The following is a 23,351-nucleotide window of genomic DNA, read 5'->3' as shown; positions in this document are numbered from 1 at the left end:
AATTCAGAAATTTATGGACTTTTAAATTAAATGTTCTGTCCTGGTGGGATGACCTCCCTAACTCAAGTCCTTAGCCATCTTCAAGAATCGACTTAAAACACACCTCTTCCATCTTTATTTGACCCTCTAACTTTAACTCTCACTATTCTAATTCTATTCTTTAAAAAAAAAGAAAACCTACCTTTCTAATCTTTTTGTATTCTATTTTTTTTTTCATTTATTATGCAATTGTGTGTGTATGTGTGTCTGTAAAAGCCCTCTAACACTAGCTTGCTCTATTCTTTTTTTTATTTTATTGAGACTTGTTATAACACTTATGTACCATTGCTCTTTTTGTTGTTTTTGATTGCTTCCACTGTCCTAATTTGTAAGAGGCTTTGGATAAAAGCGTCTGCTAAATGAATAAATATAAATATAATGTAACATTTTATGTTCATTGCTCCACACTGGTCAGTGTTGGCCAAAATGATGTCACCACTTTGTTATTTAATTATTTATTGATTAAAAGGACTCCGTTGCTGTACAGCCAATATCGTCTGTGTTAAAATTCATTCAGCTGTGCTGTACATGTCAGTGTATGTATACAGTATATATTTGTGCACATTTCCATATGATCACTGGTGTGGATGTCTTTACTTTATACTTTATGTCTGTACTTTATACAAGCAATCTAAGATTTTTTTTTTTTTGTTATTATGTTAACAGGAGAAAAAAAAATGTCCTTGTTGACCCTCTCCTGTAGTTGACAAAATGTGGGGCCCAGTGCATACTTTTAAATGAGCACACAAACAAACTCCTGAAAGATTACAAGAATTTATTTAGTATATATACAGAGCATACATATAGCATGCATATATACAGCACATTATATTTACAAACACTGCACGATTTCACATACCATTGGAGGAGGGATGGGGTGGGGGGGCACACACATTTGCCAAACTTAATAGTGTCTCGTTTCAGAGCAAGACAGTCTGATTCTGATAGGTTCACATTTACATCTTTCAGATTTCCCCCTTTTGTAGACTGTTACAGAGTGAACTGTCAAATCTGTAAGATAAACCCTTTGACGTGATGTGTTTTTTGTAAATAAAGCTCTACACAATATGTACAGTAAAATATTCTTGATGACAAGACAATGAAACCTTATACACACATAGACACACACAAATGAGGTAGATAACAGAGAGACAGTACAATCAATTTCATCATTCATCATACAGAAAAAGCACTGTCAAACACAGAGGTTTGAACTTAGTTTAAAATAAAGAGTTCATCATGAGACAGTTTACTGGAATGAGAGAAGGGCCTTGTGATAAAACCAGTAAGGGGTTAACTCTAGAGCCTTGATTACACTTATCAGAGATTCAAACTCTGTTAGACAAGACAGCATTGTTTTAAACATTCCCAAAACACACAATACAAGGACTATACAAATACTTATCCATTTAAACCCACAAACATGGATACACAGAGCTTACAGTGTGACCAAACACACACTTAACAGATACTTAAAACGGTGAAGAGCTTCAAAAAGAGATAGAAACATTTGCATCAACAACATATATTTTATATTCCAAATATTATAGTTTTCCCCTATTAAAAAAAAAATATATATATATATATATATATATATATATATATATATATATATATATATATATATATATATATATATATAATAAAACATCTTATTTTATATGACTATGTCAGTGAATGCAGCTCACTTCAGCATTATGGACTATTTTTAGACTAAGAGAAAACACACAACATTATATAGAAATATGCCCACAAAAATTCACAGTATGCAGATAGAATTATAGGGTGGCTCTATGTATATATCTCTAGAAAAATATAACTTTATACACAAATAAATGTTTAAATTCTTACTCTCTTTTCTCTTACAGGAGACATTTATACAAGTTTACAATGGATTTAATGTTTGAAAAAAGTACATTCTATAGGTACAGTCTGTAGCAAGCAACACAAACACACACACACACACACACACACACACACACACACGCAAGCAACATTATATACTAAAAACAGATCTAGAACTAGATGCACAGATCTGGCAGATTTTCACATCAGTGGGTATATACTGAGCCTAAAGCAAAGCAAACACCACTTCCCTTCTTGCCTCATTTTATCTCTGAAACAAAGCATATACTCATATATAGCTAAGGCACTTATAATGTTCTGACATTCATGTAAAGTTTAGACGGTGGGATTACTCTGGCTTTGCATTAACACATTTCTTGCACTTTACAAGTGTATCTGTACGCATGTTTTACACAAAATCCCAAATTGCTAACTTCACATACACAGTAGAAATAATGATTGTTTTTTGGAGAAATGTTGATTTTGTGTTGACTTTAGTGGTAGGTTAGTACCTAAATACACACAAGCAGGGGCTGCTGTAACATTAAAAGACAGAAAAGTAAATGCCCATCTTTGGCATTATATTATCCACATCATTTGTGACTAGGCACATTGAATCTTTCTCAACAAAATCTCAAAAAATAACAGTCTGCTCTTTGCTGAAATCATTACTGTTTATACCAATGTTGAATAATAATGCCCAGCATTTAAAATCTTTCCATTTTTGACTCTTATTGGGTCAAATAACTACCCTTATTATCAGCAATTATCTGTATAGACTCTAACAGTATCAAACTTTGGGTGGAAAACAAATTATAGGATTAGAATCTACCACTTCTTATTATTTTGCAACTATCTTTCAAAAGGCCAATTTTGGAAAAGCGCTTGTGCATGTATTTCTGTAAATTCATTAATATTTGTCTAATGATTTTCTTAATCGTATATAATCTTCTGATCAATATTTGGTTTAATTAAAGCTTTTTTTATGAAACTTAACTTTAAATCTCTACACATTTCATACAATATTCACAGAATATACATTATTTTACAATATTCCAAAACCTGTCATATATATTGAAAATGCCTCTGATAAAGGCTTTTATACCCTTTACTCATGGCGTGCATGCATTTTAGCAAGGCACTGATCTTTGTTTAGGTGAAGCCAGAGCTTTTTTGTAAGCTTGCAGAGTACTAACTGTTCCTCTGGACTGCCTTCATGCCATGATAAGTGATGTAAACAGCCTTTGTTGTTTTCATGCTGATCTCAACCATATAAGGCAAAAACAACACTCTCTTGTGGGGTTCAAGAAAAAAAAAAAGGCAACATTTCAAAACTCTCTGGGATCTTGATTTGGTTATTTCCCTCACCTCTAAATGTAGCTTTTTTCATCCGGTTGTATGTTCAGCCTAAGCATTTCAGTTCCAAATAATGAAAATTTTAAGGCCTCAGGATATGCTACGAAATCACCTATTCTTCCACAACTCATAATGCCGATGGAAGCATCATCAGTCCAGCTGCTCTATGCATTACTGCTGCTTGAACACGGCGTGCTCTGTGTGCTGCCGATACTGTGAGCCGCACTGCTGTTCTCAGACACCGGCTGAGACTTTGGCACCTGATGCCTCGCTCCTGTGCCACCTGAAGAGAGAGACATAAAGAGGACATTAATGCTTTCAGAGATCGATAGAAAAAGACATAGTGTTCAGATTCATGACATCTAGAAAACAACAGCTCGCACTACATGTGACTTTCCCTAAATCAGGTCTCTCACAAAGCTGTTAAGCCATGAAAGCATACTGACCCTTTTGCATTAAGTGGTTTAGTTGGTGCACTTAGAGTATATTCATTCTGTGCACTGATTAGCAGCATATTGCAAAGTTGGATACTAATGAGAATGCTTGATTTGTACAGTATCACCATCTTTACTCTTAAGAATAAAGGTTCTTTATCTATGGTTCCAAGAACAACTTTCAACATCCATGGATTTTTACAATTTTTTGCAAATTTATTTTTCTTTCTGAGAGTATATGCAACATATTCAGTATTACATATAGTCATTTAATTCTATCAAACCTATATAAACTTTAATTTACACTTTCAAAAGAATAAATACAGCACTTGAATTGCTTTCTCTTAAGGAGACGTGCAATGCTGTATTTGAATTTGGCCAAAAAAGGCATGTAAATACTCAGTTCTGGAACAAGACTTATGTCTGTCTCATTCTTCTCTCTTTGTCTTCACTGATTATTGTTCTAGATGGATATAAGCATTCCTCTATCAGAGGTCTCGACTCTGAAGCAGAGCGGTGTGTAAGAATGCATGTAATTCATCTTGTACAGAGCTTGCGTCGACAGAGAGTTGAACAGTTTTTAATCAAATTCCAGGTTCGCTTTACATGCGTACCGTTAGACTAAAACACCAAAATAAATACACACTCTGCTCTCCTACACTACATACATTTGAAATCTCTATAAAATATCTGTAAATAAATTCCACCAAGCCACAAACTGTAAATGGGACGCGTGTCTGCTTTCCTGTTTTAGGCCCCTCTGCTGCTAATATGTGCCAGAGATGTGCTGCCAAGAGCTCCAGCTAAAAACAGCCTATTTCCTCATCCAGCGCTGTGTACTCGACTCAGGGGCTTATCTGCCTCTGTACACCCCTCTTTTATGACCGATCATCTTGTGAACGGACACAATGGCAGCACGCAGACTAACAACATATGTTGGTTATAGAATTATCTGAAACACTACCCTAAACAGAGATGCACTTTGGTGTATGTGTGAGAAAGAGTCTGATGGCAGCTTGTTGACCTCTTCCACTCGACCGTGTCATGTCATGGTGTAACTCCCACTCTGTGTGCACAGGGACAGCGTCCTTAACCTATCAGTGTGATCTACGACAGGGATGATGGTGACGGGATTACAGGGGCTGTTTTCTAACAGACCCCCACAACATTCCACACGCAGCTTTCCCTAAAATAGAAGCATCCCTAATGTATGGAACATGTATGTTTTACAATTATGCACTCACAATCATGTACTCATTATACACATCACTCTTTTAGTGTAAAACAGTGAAGGATTAAGTGTGCATTAAGTGTGAACAATGTTTAACTGCACTATACTATACTATACTACAGTGAAGTGAAGTGAAGTGTGGCCAAATATGGTGACCCAAACTTGGAATTTGTGCTCTGCATTTAACACTATACCAGTGTTGTTACTGTTAAGTAAAACTAAAGTTTATTAACAATTATTGAATTGAAAATATATAAAACATATTCTGGTTGATTGCTTTTTAAAAAAACATGTAGAATTACTCCAATGGTTAGAAGAAACATGGTGTTAAGTAACAAAATTAGAGTCAATTATTTCCATGTAATATTTTAATCACATTTTGGCTTTAGTACAATGAAAATGTACTAAAAACTAAAGCCACAAAATTTCAATTTTTCAAACAATATTTTTTAACTTTTAATATCACAATACTAACTTAGGGGTTCTTGGCAACAAAAAAACTGTAACCCTTGTCCTGCACTACACTACACAACGGGGACTATTATTGAAAGTAACACACTAGGGTAAAACAGATGATAATTCTATGGGTCTAACTGACCGAGAGAAAGAGGATTTCGCTTTTTCTTTCATTTCATCAAAGCCTCTGTCTCACACTTTCCTGCACTTCCAGGAGGAAAAGCACCACCTTGTTTTCAAACTTTTCATCTTTTAGCATTTTTTTCATCTGACATAAGTCTATAATTTAGGCTATTGCAAACATGAAAAGCACTTGGTAAAAAAAAAAAAAAAGATTCCATATAAGGCTATTTTAGTAATATGACTGAATCCTTTATAGTACTGTGGTTTGATAGGCCTTTGGCTTGTATGAACTAATCAGTGCCATTATGAGAAACACATGGATGGAATGATCAGAGCTTACACCACAACCATACTTCTTTTTTCCTTTTCATTTCAACACTTAACACCTGTTTCTGACAAGAAAAAAATCACGGTTTTGATTTGAAATGACCTTAGAGGGTAGTCAAATTCAAAATTCAGTGTCATCCTGATCTGAGATGCCAGTATAAACAGGCAAATAAAATAAATACTCTGGGGTTACCTGATCTGAGCTCTTCAGGCCCATTTAATAACAGTGAGCAGAAACACAGCTGGATAATGTCATCCAAACTGAATACCACAGCCAATATTAATAAAAATTACACTGATTTAAGTAAAAAAAAAAAACATGACTCCTTTTATGTCACGACTGATAAATCCAAGATATACATGTCCTAAAACCCCCCAAAAATGGATCAAATCCAGAATGGCTTTGATCCTCTGTCAACATACTGGTACTCGTCGGCCTACACAACTACAGATTCTGGAAAAGTGGGACTCCCCTTCAATCGTCTACCATGAAACGGTAGCAGGTCAACAACACTGAGGACAGAAACCAGGGGCCGGACTAGCGGAAATGAAAAAGAGCCCACCCACAACCCCCCCAAGCACATTTACATGCTTGGAGTTAAAATGTTATTGTTAACATATCACTGCTACTAAGAGAACTGGCAAGCCTTTACGATGATCGGAAATGAGAATGTTTCCTTTCTTATTTTGACAATATGATAACTGACACAATGCATAACTCTCAGTACTAGTTAGTGCTGATGCAGGGAATAAGAACAATGGTCAGATGAGTTCAGTGCTGTGATGTAAATATGAAGTATTTTCTCACCTGTATGCGAGTAGATGAACCATAGAGCTCCAGTCAGAAGGGCTCCGATCACAAAGGCAGCAAAAGCGATGCCCACCACAATTGGGGTGTCCAAGAAATATATAATGCCTGCAAGAAAAATGTTAATAAATATATGAAATAATGCCTTTTAAGCATGTAGCAGTTAGAATTTCTCACTCTGTGGTTGAGGTTTCAGAACAGCTTGGTAAATATTTGGTACATCACTATTAGGAGTGTAGCAACTGGGAAAATTTAAGGATTTCTGATGTTTGTTTGTTTTTCGTAAATTTACCTGGATATTTTTACAGAATGGTGAAGCTGTGTTTTATCTCAGGATAGCATGCATGTTGTGGTTCATGAAGTTTACATGACCACGTACTGTAGAAACTAAGAGCTTGTGCTTCGTATGAGTTCTGCAGTGGCATCCATGAGCAAGCCAAGCATCTTCTTGGACTTGTGCCAGAAACCGAATGACTTTCTGAGCTCTAATTAGCTCTAATAATCACTGATCACACAATAGATCCTGTGTGGCTGACAGCTTCAAAGCCTGTCTGGTCCAGCGCCAAAATCCCAGGCTCAATAGAGTCTATTCTCAGAAAGAGCACCTTCAAATTTTCATCTCCTCTGACAGATTGATTACAGACTATCGCTGATGCGCACTGTTACAACAAGAGTGAGCAGTGTTTAACAGCTCCCACCTCATGCTTTACCCTTTCCCCCCGAATCATTACTACTATCACCCCCTATATCATATCTGTGGAGGGCAGCTATCAACACCTCTGTCTACATATGTGTTTTTGAGGCCTAGGCAAAGGAGGGAGTATAAAAAAAATGCACTACTGTCCAAAAATTTGTGAAAAGTATTTTTACATATTCTATAATTTTACATACCCTATATCCACTGAAAAATTGGATTCCACTGATTTTCCTAATATTGTATTTTTGTGTTCCAAAGTAATAATTTAGGAATTTGGAGTTTGGAATGCAAATGGTAATCAATGTTTCATTCTTGGGAGATCTATCCCTTTAAGCAAGGCAGAAAGTCAGTAATAAAGTAGAATATCACAATGTACTGCATTTGAGGCTTACGGAGGAAGCCAAACAGAACTGAGAAAGCTTGTATGTTTAGAGGATTCCTGGGAAAAGCTATATGTCAGCTCAAAGCTCAGAGCCAGGGATGTGGTTTACTTTGCCGTTGCCATAAGTTTGGCTGAGCTACTCCACCCACAATCGCTGTAAAGTATCTCAAAGGGAACCTAGCCCTAATGTCTTGGACTACATTTTTATGTAGTCTCCACTGCCCCAAGATCTCCTCCCGAGTGTCAAACACACTTCTGCTGTTCTTTACGTCACCCTTTTTAGAGTTAGCTGGGTTTCAGAAAGGAAGTAAACTTGAGCGCAAGAACAATACTCTTGTGTGTGTATTTTGGACAGAGATGGGACAAACTTCAAGGTGATATGTTCGCCTGATTTATCAGTATAGAGCACAGAAGTTCTAGAAGCAAAAATCCCATTTATTTCATTCATTGGGAAAAAAAAAACATATCTTTTGAAGATAGTCGTTAGGTATTGCTATATAATTTCATAGAAGCCACAAGTTATCATGGAAGTTCATCCAATGACATCACACTGAATCATGGAATGAGGAATTCCTGTCTCATATACAGGTTAATTACACAAAGATCAAAAGCAGTTTTGGCCCCAAATCAGGTTTTATCTGTTTACCTGTCGTTTATCTGCTTTAGCTGCGTTTTATCTCTGACCTGAATGGTTTGGTTTACTACTTAATTTTCCTTGTTGAACATTCTTTATCATAAGGTTTTGAAATAAACTACTCAACGTTTAGACTGTTTTCCCCCCTGATTGGCATTCTGTTGGAATCAGTGCAGGTTCCTGGAAGACAGAACCCGTCTGCGGATTTTGGCCGGTCAGATTTAACAGATTTCACTGAAAATTGTGTAGTGTATGATGGCCACAGACTTACAGACCAAACCTGTCCAGATAGAAGATATTAACTGATATTTTGAGCCGATTTTAAAACACATATTGTTTTAATTTGTCATGCATCTCCTAGTAAAGTTTGTTGTATTCTTAATACCTGATTACCTGCAAAACTCATTCTAATGAAAAGGGTCATGAACTGAGAAAATCAAAATTCCCTTGAAGTTTCAGAACTCAAAGCTCTCATTAGTCTAAAAACAGCCTAAATTAAAGTAAATCTTTCAAAGCAACAGCTTATGGAATATGGCACCTTATGACATAATAGTGGCTAAACCCCACCTCCACAGAAGAAGATCAACGCCTGCTTCAACATCACTGCCTGTTATTATAATTAAACCGCCCACCGATTTACACACATAGTGGGTAAATACTGATAGAGGCAAAGGCAGGTCTATGCAAAAATCAAATGAAAAAAAAAAAAAAAATGGATCCAAAGACAACAAGACCCTGTACAGTAGAAAAACACAGTCCTTGCTTTGCCTTCTTTCTGATCCCAACATTAGGAAAGAGTGGATGAACTTTATTTTTAATTAAGATTAATTAAAGGGACAATAAGTAACTTTTTAGGTATTTTATTATCTAAAATCAATATTTTTATTCATAAATATGCCCTCAATGGTGTACAAATACCTATGCCAATGTTTAAACTAATCCTTGTAAATGAAGAATTTATTATCTTTATATACATGGGACGGGTAGGTTGACGGAGGCTTCCATGTAGTTCCGCCATCTTGCAAAACTATAATAGCAGAGAGGGACAAAAAGTACTAAGCCAACGCGTTTCCACAGCGCATTTTCGGTCAGAGCCAGAAACGCAGGTGCAGAGCAGTGAGAGGCGCTTGAAACTGCACCGGCAAGTTTAAAAGTCTGGATTGCATTCTTATTATGGACCATACATATGCCGCGCCACAGGAGAAGAAAACATCGTCGCCAAAACAGTCAAAAATAGAACGTAAAAGGAAACGTGACCGTAGATTACAGAAAACAAGAGTTAATGTCGGGGAAGCTTTTTCTAGGTGGAAAGAGCTAATGCTTGATAAAGATTTCAAAAGAGACGCTGAAGTGGCCAGTTTTCTTCTCGACAGGTAAGTCAGTGTTACAGTCTATATTATAATATTTTTTTTATATCTAACAATGCATATAATTCAGAAAATATAACTAATAAATTAGACATAACTACTAATTACAATATTTCATGTTTTCCACAGTCAGTAATTCATACTGTAACATTTGTTTGTTAGTTGTCATGTTGCAGTTTGTTTGAAATAACACACCTGTTCACCTGAAGGAAAACTCGACGAAGTGCTATTAGAATACATCCTGTCAAAGCTTTTTGGTACATATCGCCTACCGTAGATGCAACGCACATTTGAAAAAGCGAGGCGCTGGAGAGCAAAATTAGTTTGAATGCAAAATACAATTTCACCACTAGATGGGAGTAATTCCTACTCAGTGTCCATTTAAGACCATGTCAGTAAGAACTTGGTCCTTTGTTCACTTCATTTCACCAGAGATTTGTTTACAAACAAGGCACAATTCGACGCAGGATTTTCAGAAAGACTTACACTAAGATTTGATGCTGATCTGACAGTAATATCACTCCACTCAAGTGTGAGCAACTGTTTTTATTACGAGGTCACGATTGCTTTGTTTGTTATTACAGATGACAGAGGAGCATTTTGGCCGCGGGGATTGATGCATTGTGCTTTACTTTAGTAATTCAGTTTTTATCTCATCAGTGTGCAGTGCGAGCAGGACAAACAATGCTTAATATTAATAGCTATGACTGGGACTGTCATACATTATAATGAGAATATTATTATAATTAAATGCTGTTAATTTTTAGAGTTTAGTTAGAGTTTCTGCACGTTTTTGCGTAAAGAACGCATCCAAAAAGGAGTTTATTCAGAGATGCGTAGAAACTTCCAATTCTGCATTCCGGGCGTTTTGTGCAGATAAGTCAAAATATTAACGTTATGTTGTATAAATAACGAAGCGTATTCTATATCAGTCAAATGAGTCAAATGATGAGTTAAATCCCATTGATTAAAAATCTGCTAAATGCTTTATTGTACTGATCATCTTCAGTTCACAGCTCAAAACAGTAATGCAGTACTTTAATAACTACTGATATATTCATAACATTCAAATGAGAGCACTATTGTAAAAAAAATGTTGTGAATTCTTAGGGTTTCAGTGACGTTTAATGTTAACTATCTTTTAATCAAAACATTATTTAAGCCGTTTGTATCTGCGAGGCATCATTTACACATTTTCCCTGTGTTATATATGTTGATAATGTATTTTGCCCCGCCCCCAAACATATGATTCGACTATCAGTCGACTATCAGCAATATTTGAAAAATCAGATCAGACTATGAAAATTCTTAGTAGTGGACACCACTACAGCATTATAAATGGACCTCACAGAACAGTACAAAGGCAGTTCATGACCCCTTTAAGACATTGAGAACAATCTAATTTGAGTTTGTACCTCAGTTTTAGACTAAATGATGTTTTCTGATTATATATCAGTTTTCAAATGGCAATGTTTTGTTCTGCTGTGTTTTTCACAAACTGCCCTCTTTGATTTGTAGATTAAGCCAAATACTTTGGGATCCTGTCCAGGGCGGCACTTTGAGCCTTTTTGAGAGGTTGTCAGGTATTGGTAAGGGAGGAACTCAGGTGCAGACAGGGATTCTCAAACAAAGGGTTTATTACAAAAAGGGGAAAACAAAACCCACGAGGGGGAAAACACGGAGCAAGGTAAAGACTAAATAACTAAAACAGGACTGGACTGACAAGATAAACAAGGACTCTAAATACTAACTATAAACACTCACGGTAATACAAGGACTTCAGCGGGTACAGCACAATCTCACACACAATCACAATTGTAGGACACAGTTGAGGTACAATCACAATGACAATGAACCGACGCAAGACAGAGCACACTAGGAGATCTAAATAGGGGGAACAATCAAGACACGACAGGTGGCACAGATGGGACAATCAAGACACGACTAGGTTAACAAGGGGGCGGGGCAAGGGAACGACAACACAAGCACATGGCCCAAAGACAAGGCCATGCGCTTGTACACAAAACAAGGGTCTGTCATGATCCTGCCTCAAGACTAGGAAAAATCAAGGACACGAGGGCAGGATCATGACAGAACCCCTCCCTTAAGGAGCGGCTTCCAGACGCTCCTCAAGGGAACATCAAACACGGGACATGACTGACATGACAGACTGGGACACAGACACAAACCAACAAGACATGACTAATAATAACAAAGGCAAACATGAAAACACAATGGCAGGGTTAGGGTGACATAACAAAAAAAAAAAAACAGGGAAGGGGAGGGGGCGGGACCACAAAGTTCATGGGGGGCAGACCAGGGTGAGTGGGTGGGGCAGGAGTTTTAGGAGGACAGGACGAAGGCTGACGACGGGGGGTACGGGCAGGTCTGGGTGGTGAGGGGCGGGGAGGGGTCTCGGGACAACTGACAGGGGACATGATAGGAGCAGACAAGGGACGCGGGGCAACACTTACGGGACGCGGGGCAAGACTTACGGGACGCGGGGAGACGACAGCTGGACACGGGGGGACAACATCTACTGGACATGGGACGACAACATCTACTGGACACGGGACATCTACGGGACACGGGGCAACATCTACTGGACACGGGGGGGACAACAGGACACGGGACATCTACGGGACACGGGGCCACATCAACATGATACATGACTTCATCAGCAGGACACGGGGCAACACTCACGGGACACGGGGAGACGACATCTACGGGACACGGGGAGACGACATCAGGACACTCGGGATTTCTGGGGACAGGGTCTGAGGACAAGACAGGACTGAGGGGGACTTCTAGGATACGGACAAGACTAGACAAATAATCAGAAAAGGCTTTAGCCGCTAAGACAATTGGCATCTCCTTACGAGATGAGATACACTGAACTAAAGTCTTTGCTGCAGAGTCGGCCGCGGCACTCTCCTGCGCTCTCACGACTGCCGACTTGCATACTGCCCTCATCTTTGCCGGCTCGGGCACGCCAGCGCTCACCGCTGCTGGCTCGGGCACGCCAGCGCTCACCGCTGCTGGCACGGGCACGCCAGCTCTCACCGCTGCTGGCTCGGGCACGCTCACCGCTGCTGGGTCGGGCACGCCAGCGCTCTCCGCTGCTGGCACGGGCACGCCAGCGCTCTCCGCTGCTGGCACGGGCACGCCAGCGCTCTCCGCTGCTGGCACGGGCACGCCAGCGCTCTCCGCTGCTGGCACGGGCACGCCAGCGCTCTCCGCTGCTGGCACGGGCACGCCAGCGCTCTCCGCTGCTGGCACTGGAGGAGACAGGGTCACAGGACCGGCAGGCCCCCTCTTTCTCCTCTTCCTCCTTGGGCGCGGTGCAGAGGCCACAGCTGGGTCAGAGGCGGGTTGGGGGAGTTTGGTCTCGGGCAGGGCAGTCTCGGACGCCGAAGACTCAGTTGACTCCCATGAAAACCGTCTCCCTCGTTTCATGGGGAGACTGCTGGCTGAGGAGGGCACCTCAGGACTCTGGGAGGGGCTTGCCTGACCCCCCAGGGTTGCCACGGCCAGGACACGACCCTCCGGGATCGCCGGCAGCTGGGTAGGTGGGGACCTCTGGGGCTCCTCCTCTCGCCCGCTCACTCCGGAACGACCTCCCCTGGTCCCCCGGAACACCACAAGGCGAGAGCCCTCAAAACAATCTCGCTGGCTGGCTGATGCCATCCAGCATTGCCTCCTGTCTGCTGAGTTCCTTGGTGGTCGGTTCATTCTGTCAGGTATTGGTAAGGGAGGAACTCAGGTGCAGACAGGGATTCTCAAACAAAGGGTTTATTACAAAAAGGGGAAAACAAAACCCACGAGGGGGAAAACACGGAGCAAGGTAAAGACTAAATAACTAAAACAGGACTGGACTGACAAGATAAACAAGGACTCTAAATACTAACTATAAACACTCACGGTAATACAAGGACTTCAGCGGGTACAGCACAATCTCACACACAATCACAATTGTAGGACACAGTTGAGGTACAATCACAATGACAATGAACCGACGCAAGACAGAGCACACTAGGAGATCTAAATAGGGGGAACAATCAAGACACGACAGGTGGCACAGATGGGACAATCAAGACACGACTAGGTTAACAAGGGGGGCGGGGCAAGGGAACGACAACACAAGCACATGGCCCAAAGACAAGGCCATGCGCTTGTACACAAAACAAGGGTCTGTCATGATCCTGCCTCAAGACTAGGAAAAATCAAGGACACGAGGGCAGGATCATGACAGAGGTTGCTTTTCTGCCATGTCTGTATAAGAGTCATCTTTGTGTTTAAAATCAGATCCTAAACTGTTTTCATTACTTATCTGGCATATCTGTGTTTAACTAATCCACACCAGAGAAAATAAGCCTGGATGTTGACTAAACACTAGTGTTGCCACAGTACCAAAATTTTAGTATTCGGTAACGATATCAGTGAAATTCCACGGTTCTCGGTACCAATTTCGGTACCAAAGCAAAACACAAAAATATGCTAATAATAATAATAATAATAATAAAACTTGTTATCACTAAAAATAAAACCAATGCCATTCATTATACTTATTTACAATTGTGTTTAAAGTTTTTCTACAAGTAATATAATTATGAAAAACAGTAAACAAATTTCACCCAAATTTAATTTGTCGTTTAATCAATGAAATTTAAACACATTTATTTTTTTTGGTAAATAAAGGGGATTTGCTATTAAAATTAAAACATGGAAGAAATATTGTGTGATTTATTTCTTTAAAAAATAAAGTTTTATTAAATTTTTTCAACAGTAGTAGCAGTATTACATATATTCTACTAAATAATAGTAATATTTCTACCACAATGTCTTTATGTAAAAATGAACTTTTAGTTTGACGGGTGGCCTAGAATACCTTTAAATTGACACTGGTTTTACTCAAATGAAACTGTAAAATGCTTGTGAAGTGACTCAGAACAGTTCTGGTGATGTTGTTTATGTATTTATGTCCTCATTGAGATGGCAGATGCAGATGCGCTTCAGTCTATGTAGTAAACAAACCATGCATTAATTCACACAGAGACACGCAGAACATGCAGGATTCATATTTCAACCAACTTTTGCGGCTAAACATTTACAGATACTGGTCCATATGGAGATTTGATTTGATTAATTTATGCTAACTTTGACAAATTCCGTGACTGTCCATATTAAAATGTAAGCTTCATTTTCATGACTGGATTTTGAGATTCATTTTTGCGCGAATCATATCGCTGTATGCGTCAAGAACCGGGTTGACCGGGTACTCGGTAACCAGCGGTACTTAAAGAAACCTGGTACCGTGACATTTTCATTTTTTTAGTACTGACTTGGTACTGAAGTACCAGGTCTTTTGACAACAGTACTAAACACAAAAGGCTTTTTATAAAAATAAACCCAAACTGGATTCACATTGAATTCACATATAATCAGAATTCACTCCAGATTTCCCAGGTAAGTGATTTTGATGCTGTGGAACTGATCGTTGATTTATTTAAAAAAATGTTTTACTCAGAAACAAATAAACTTACATAAGACTTGACTTCAGCCAGTAAAATCCCAGTTCACATCCTTCAGGAGTGGCAATCATTTCCCTCATTAAGTGTGACTAATAGACACATGGTCCATTTGCTACAAGCAGCACAGCAACATTGTGCTATTTAACTGGAATGATTTTAATTAAGGCTGCGTGTCAGTAAAGTTGACTTACTCTAACCGCAATAGATGCAATTGTGCCAAGAGGATGAAGGAAAGGGAAAAAATAAGTTATGGTCAATTAAAATTTCTTTGTGAAATTTTTAAACACCACCTCTAGTATGCAACACAATATGTGGCAAATGCACTCAGATGCTGTAAAGGAGGCTGGAGGTATGCAGTGCATACTTTTCTTTATCACTCTCACTTTTTTTTTTCTCCAATCTCCACTCCCCTTTTGCCCTCTCTCTGTATGGGAAAGGGGACCTTAAAGAATATTTAAGTAAAAACAAATGCAATCTAGGTTTAGAAAGCTGGTCTTTTTGCACTCATCTGATGCATCTATGAGTCCCTTGTCCCACATCTCTAATGAACCACATATACTCTCAAACCACACTGAATGCACAATTAACAGACACATGCAAATACACACATGCTCAACACTGCCACATATTCAAAGACTCCAGACTCCAAAACAAGGCCTGTGATCTGTGAGTGACTAACTTTAGACACACACATTCTCCCATGATGCTTCATATACGCCATGTTCTTCAAAATATCTAAGCCTCAAAAAATAAATAAGACAGCATCTTTAACAGCACTGAAATGACTGGAGTCTTCATCTCTTGTGAATGCATGAAATTATTTTAAATATATATATATATATATATATATATATATATATATATATATATATATATATATATATATATATTTCATGTGATGTTTACCTGGATGTAGTGGAACAGGTGGCTCCACAGGTACGTTAACAGTGACAGGTGTGTTGTCGGAGATGACCACCATTGGCTTGGTGATGGTCTTGGTGTTCATCATCATGAGCATGATGCTGTCCAGACTGAGGGAAGTGCAGGCTTCATCTGGTAACATGCACTACAAAGAGAAAAGCACAACAATCTTCAAAGGACATCATGAATAAAGGACTCATGAGTTACAACTGAACTTCCTTTATTATGAGGAGAGGCCAGATTTTGGAGTCTGTTGAAATTTAGCAAACAGAAAACAGATATTATGCATGAATAAATGGGGTGTTAATGCAAGGCTCAAAAAGAATATATATATATATATATATATATATATATATATATATATATATATATATATATATATATATATATATATATATATAATTAAGAATATATATATATATATATATATATATATATAATTTTAAGAGGCCTTACCCAAGATACTATTTTGCATGTTATTTTATTTTTAGCACATTTTTTAATATTAGTACCTTTTTTAAAGGGTACCACCGCAGTGACAGCTTTTGTACCTTTTTATCTATCAGTATTTGCGAAACTTTACTGATTTGTTAAATATGCACAACAATACAATACTGGCCTGAAACGCTCTTATAGTGACCCCATCAGAACATCCTTATTTTTAAGCGCTGTAATGTATACAGTTTTAACTGTGCGCTTCATAAGCATGGATTGGTGTATGCTATAAGCCATTAAAGCCCTTCACATTGTTGCAGCTATTATGCCTGAGCCAAACTAAGCACACGCTCTTCACAGAGAAAGCACTTAATTTCATACACAGTTTATATGGTTTGACATGTCACGTCTCTTATCCCCATCCAGATTATAACTGAACTGTAAACATCTATGACCAAAACAATGAGTCACTTTCAATATCGTGTTAGGTGAGACATAAACAACCTTAAGGTGCAATATGATGATTAGAGCGTCTGAAAATGCAGGAGATTAAAATGATTATGTCTAGATGTGAGGGAGGAAGGAAAATTGGAAAAAGGGCCAGTGAAAGTTGGAGATTTGTTTTTCCTCTGTGGATGGTAACTGAAGTAACCTAAGATTTACGAATCCCGCACACACAGAGCATGGATTGATGCTAGCAGCTGGCGTAGAGTGACCCGTGCCAAGGCAATGAATCGAAAAGCAACTCTTTTCTACTCCTAGGATGGACAGCAAAGTCAAACAGACTATATAAATGAATTAAAGATTGAGCTCATTTTGTCAATATAATAAAACAACTACTCTGAAAATATGTCCTAGGGTCAATAAGTTATTTGTGTTCCTGTGCTCTGACTTAATGAGATCTGATAACCCTGTGCAGCTTCAAATTAAACACACACACACACACACAGTGCAGCTAATTTTGATTCTGTAAATGATGCTGATAATGCAGCTGATTTTCAGTCTGATTGCGTGAAAGCCAATACACCTACAGTTCATGTTAATCAATTGAAATGGATTTGTATTGGAACGAACATAGTTTAAGGAATTGGAATGGTGTTTTCACAGGGTCATTTATAAAGATATTTATAAATAATACAAAGATTTTAAGGAAATGAAGAAGAAATGCATGTGTGATGATATATGACAGCTATTTCAGACAGTTTCATCAGATTTGTTGATCTGGATTTTTAATTTCACTAATAGCTAATAATATTATAAGTAATGTTCAGTTTCTTCTACAGACTGGTCATTTCATGTCACATGATCTCTATATGTATTTTGTGTTCCCTGATATGCTTTTATTGACACTCAAAGTGATTGTAGCCACTGATTTGCATTGGAGATTCACTTTTTCAGCTAAAAATCTTCTATTCTTTTCAACCGAAGAAACAAAGTCACCAATATCTAGATGGCCTGGGAGTGAGTAAATCGGCAGCAAATTTTCTTTTTGGGTAAATTATCCATTTAAGCACAAAATAATGAATGGGCAAATATTACTGTAACTAATTCTAATTATACAAATAGATAATGATTATTGGTGAGTTTTTACTGAAAATCAACAAAATATGCAGCAAATACTGTGCTATTTTTTAAGAAAGAAAATATTTTGGGGATGCAATAAATAAATAAATAAATAAATATATATATATATATATATATATATATATATATATATATATATATATATATATATATATATATATATATATATATATATATATATGCGTCCCAAAATTATTTTCTTGGGTATATATATATATATATATATATATATATATATATATATATATATATATATATATATATATATATTTAACCTCCTGAAACCCGAGAGATTGCCTGTTGTGCATTTTATAATTTTTCTTGCTATTTGGGATATGTAGGACCTAATAAGTATAATACCTAAAACTTGTTTTTGTACAGGAAGTAGTTTTCCCAGAAAAAAGATGTCCTCATGTGAGGACAGTGGGTCTATCATGATGTGAAATGCTGCAAAGCAGTTTCATTCACTTTGCAAGCACAGATGCACATTGCATGTCATGCATCGCACACAGGATTTCCCAGTGCAGCCTTGTGCTCTGCATTCATGCATTTCATTTATAAAGTTATGTTATGTCCTCGGCAGAGGACATCGGGACTCAATTTCTAAAAAAAAAATGAAAAGACATGAATGAAAATGCATAGGCAAAAACAATAGATTTTTTTAAATCACCAATAAATTTTTAATGTTCAAGATTTTTTTTTTTTTTTTACCAAACTTTGTATAAAGATGATTCTCAACTATGGTATAACAGAATAATTCAGTATAACATTTTTCTTTCTGCAAAATGTGTGTAAAATTACCATTAATGGGTTTTCTAATTATGTACAATGTATCTATAAACTAAATCTAATTTGCATATAAATGTGTTTTTGGGGCAACATGTAATGAAAAAAGAAGTGTAATAATGTGAGTAATAATTGTCAAGATTTTCATAATAATATATAATATTTCATAGAATATTGAAATATAATTTCTTTCTCTATTCATTTGTTATGTCTCCAAAAATGCGTCATAAGCATGCGTTTAGTCCCGGTGTCCTCATCTGAGGACATGTATGAAATCAATGTCCTGTTTAGTAACGGAAAGTCATATTTTGATTTGAAACCCCATAACATATTTCTGAGATGTTGATTTATGACACAGAATTTAAAAATTAGACAGATTTAAATGATAACTACAATATATTATAGAAATATTATCATATTTCTATAAGAGTGTCACTAAATTAATTTCAGACATTTTGATGACCAAGGAGAGGGAGTGGTCATGTGAAACATCCAATCATTTGGTATCTCTGAAAAGCCCTGAATGTGCTCTGTACAGGACATCCAGATCTAAAACTGTGGCATGAACAGACTCAGAGAAATTCACAAAAATATAATGTCCTCATATGAGGCCACAGGGTCTCAAGAGGATAAAGCATCACAAAAGCCTGTTTGACTGAGATAAGTAGCAATGCTGCACATCCTACAAAATATTGCATATAAAGGCAACTCATCTCATCCTAGAAAGGCTCGCTAGATGATGGTTTATACCTCTGGCAGGTTCGTCTCCTTGTCATTTCTTTTGGAGCAGAGGGACATCTCACAGTGCAGGAAGAGCAATGATACGTCAAACTTTGATCTGTAGGTGAAACTGAAGCGTTTTTTGTCCATCGGAGCATGAGGGATGGGGAAATCTCTTTGCTGAGGGTAAAAGAGCACAGAGTCGTCCTTTGGACATATGTTCTCTATGATAAAATAGTCTGATGGCATCAAAGGACTGGAGTCTGGAGATATGAAGCAGGTCTGGATCATGAACCCAAGGTTAGGATCGGCTTTTGTGGCTGAAATCTGTGGAGAAAGGTGACAGGGCTCCATTAATAAAGAAAAAGCCATTTTCCTGTGAAACAAAATATGCTTCTGCTGCAAACAATAAAAGAAAGAGACAGCAAGACAAAGAGAGGAAGAAAAACGATTTTCTTTATCTTGATTAATATAACCTTTTGACAATTTTTCATAAATACGATCAATATAGTATGAGATGGATCAACAGAGTGAAGTTTAGATGCTATCTATTATTTCTAGTCCTCTGACAGAAACACTCAGTCTAACTTTTTTGAGTGAGATTTTTAGACAAACTCTTTCAGGCATCGATTCAAATTGGCAAATAACGCACAGTGGCTGTCGATGTGTTTTAACATGGCACACTGTCTAAAGAAACACTGTCAGAGTGGTTACAGTTCCAAGAATCACAAATTCTGACATCAGATTTCTGTGCCTCAAATAAATCTTCAAGGATCATCCAGTTGTAAAAGTCTGGCCACCTGATGCTGTAAAAGCATGCATGACAGATACGAGCTGCCACAAAAAACATTGCATTCCATTTCCTCAGCAGAGATGTGCCAAGGAGGAGTCATTCTCTGGAGAGTGGCCCGATCTTTTCAGGTAGGCAGACGATGATCCTCAAAACAGTAATGCGTAAGATCCATAAATAACATTGATTTTCAGTGACAACAGACTGCCATGCACACAAGAATGACTTGCCATATTTCTGAGATAGCTATTTGTGAGAACAACCAAAAATCTAAGTAATTTTCCACCGAACATCTTGCAACACATCTGCAACACATTTGGATATAACGGAGAACCAATAGTGTCAATTGAATAATATTCCGATGCATAAAAGAGATGAGGCAGAGGGCAATAATTTAAACTGCAGTATTTATGACGCACAAAGTTATTGTATGGTTCCAAAAGACATGGATTTTAAGTCAACGATAACGGCAAAGCTGGATCCTAGATTTCGAACAACGTTAGTGAATGTTGTCCAAATCGTATTACTGCATTAACTCTTTGACACCGTAACAAACTGCTAAAATCATATTGTCAAAGTATATCTTTGTCTAATTTTCCAGATAAAATATCTAAAAATCCTTGAAACTAGGATATAATAACATAAAAAAACAATTATTACATAATACATTGAAAAGGCATCAAACATGTGGTAAATGTGCATACTTCACTCTAGGCGGATACATTACATTATAGACATTACATGTATAAATATTTTTTTTGGTTACAAATTTGTCTTTTTGTGGTTTGACAGCTTGACTAAAGTTTATCCTGCATATAGGAAAATGTATGACAACCTTTATTTTTTAATACACCAAACTTAAAGAATGAACAAAGTTGTGTAACATAAAGCACTGTAATTATTAGATTCACTGTTTTGTGACAAGCTTAAGAATATATCATTGGCTATGTTTCCATCGAAAGTTGCGAATTTAACTTATGCACCACATTGGAACATCACATAAAACTTTTGGAAATAAAGCCACATCTTTCCATCCAGTGAGATGAAGAGAACAAAACCATCCCTTCCTGATAAACAGGCACCAAATATCAGTAAGAAATAGGTAATTTGCTGCAGTAGGGGAAGTCACTTTGGTTTTTTTTCAAATATGATAAATTACTTGCACCTCAGAGCGCACAGACAAAATGCTATAAATGCAGTCATATTATCTTGCTTTCGAAGGCAGGATGCCTGCTGTTTGGGATTGCAGTTGTGAAAGAAAGTTCTGGGAGGTCATTTTACTGAACCTCTTTGACTACAGACCTTGGCTAAGGCATTTCAGAATGACCAAAACAACATTTCTGATGCCGTGCCATCCCATTGCGCAAAGTCACATTACTTTTTTTAATGCATTTATTCAGTAAATATGTTTTCTTTTCAGATTAAAAAATAAATCTTTTTTTTTTTAATGCTCATTTTTAAATGTATGTGAATATTGGTGTTTCGGCAATATTTCAAATTATGCATAAAAATAGGTGGATGGAGACAATATTATTTAGCTTGTTTTAGGAATAAAAAAATAAAAAACAAGTGTTTAAAAATTAGTAATCCTGCACTTCCCTTTTTGCATATTGTTTAAAGACCTAGAAATCTCACTGTGATCTGCTGTCTGATCGACACAGTACAAATCAATAACTCTAAATCACCGATCAGCACTGATCTGTTATTTTAATATGGCATTTAAGCTGGAACATCAGTGGACAAATATGAAGAAAGACTATAAACCTGAAAGAGAGAGTTAAGAAAATAAAGCAGGGACCTGAGCATTCTACTCCGAGATCAAATATTGTCTGTCTGCCCCTCTTGAAACCCCACTGATTAATGACAAAATGACATGACTCTGGACCAGACAAAATGTACACATAAAGCAGACTGCTGACTTCTCTCACAGTGACAGACAGAGAGAGAGAGAGAGAGAGAGAGAGAGAGAGAGAGAGAGATCTAAACACATGCTCACAAATTCAGTACAATGTCTGATCAGACACACAGACACCAGGCGCTTATGGCATTAGAACTATAAAACCATACACAATGAGAACCACACATTATGGCTTAAAGGTAAAAGTAGATCTTGAGGTTTTGGCAGAGACTACATTTGCATTTATGGTTTCTCATTCAATTATTAAATTAGATTCCTAATGTGGTTACAGAACTAGAAATGGTTTTATTGAACCCCAAAGGAATCTTTTCTATCATAATACATATACAGAATATATGTATATATGTATTACACAACGCCCCACAGTTTCAGCAATTTGTTTAAAAGTTTGGGGTTAGCAAGATTTCTATTCATCATAGAATCAGTTTTCACAAAAATACTAAGCAGCATAACTAGTTTTCAAAACTGATAATAAAAAGAAATGTTTGTTGAGTACCAAATCATCATCTGAAAGCACAATTTGTCTTTGTCTATAAAGGAATAAATTAAATTTTTAAATAGACAAGCACAACATAACAAATAAATATGAAATAAACTTTTATAGTACATTACTACAGTAGGCTACAGGTTTATTTGACATGCAGTAAGAAATATTACAGAAATTGAATATGGTGTATAAATAAAACACTGCATAGTCTTCACTGTATCAATCAAACATGATTAACATTAATAATGACAGACAGCAGCAGATAAATAAGGCTGCTGTCCCTTTAAGACCGGCTGCACAGATGCAATATACTGAAACAGTACTGGTTTTCACCAAACTGTTTTACATTTATCTAACATTTAACCGACTGTTTTTACTTGAATACTCCAGACAACGGGTATTATGACAAAACTGTGTGCATATTTGTTACTGTCTTAAGTGTAAATTTTTTGAAATTGAGATTTATACATCATCTGAAAG

At 37.2% G+C, this 23,351-nt stretch overlaps 1 protein-coding gene across 2 annotated transcripts in view; it reads right to left on the bottom strand.

The window, feature by feature from the left end:
• Positions 1–799: 799 nt before the first annotated feature.
• Positions 800–23,351, bottom strand: part of LOC128015522 (transforming growth factor beta receptor type 3) — a 127,161-nt gene continuing 104,609 nt past the window's right edge. For both annotated transcript variants that reach the window (XM_052599403.1, XM_052599402.1), the window contains exons 13-16: positions 19,707–20,003; positions 16,137–16,296; positions 6,620–6,727; positions 800–3,523 (exon numbers count right to left, since the gene is read on the bottom strand). In XM_052599403.1, coding sequence (XP_052455363.1) covers positions 3,405–3,523; positions 6,620–6,727; positions 16,137–16,296; positions 19,707–20,003 — 684 coding nt within the window. In that variant the 3' untranslated portion in view covers positions 800–3,404. The remainder of the gene's footprint in view (positions 3,524–6,619; positions 6,728–16,136; positions 16,297–19,706; positions 20,004–23,351) is intronic.

The sequence above is a fragment of the Carassius gibelio genome, chromosome A6, assembly GCF_023724105.1.
Source record: "Carassius gibelio isolate Cgi1373 ecotype wild population from Czech Republic chromosome A6, carGib1.2-hapl.c, whole genome shotgun sequence".
NCBI lineage: Eukaryota > Metazoa > Chordata > Actinopteri > Cypriniformes > Cyprinidae > Carassius > Carassius gibelio.
This window is presented reverse-complemented; position numbering and strand designations above follow the sequence as displayed.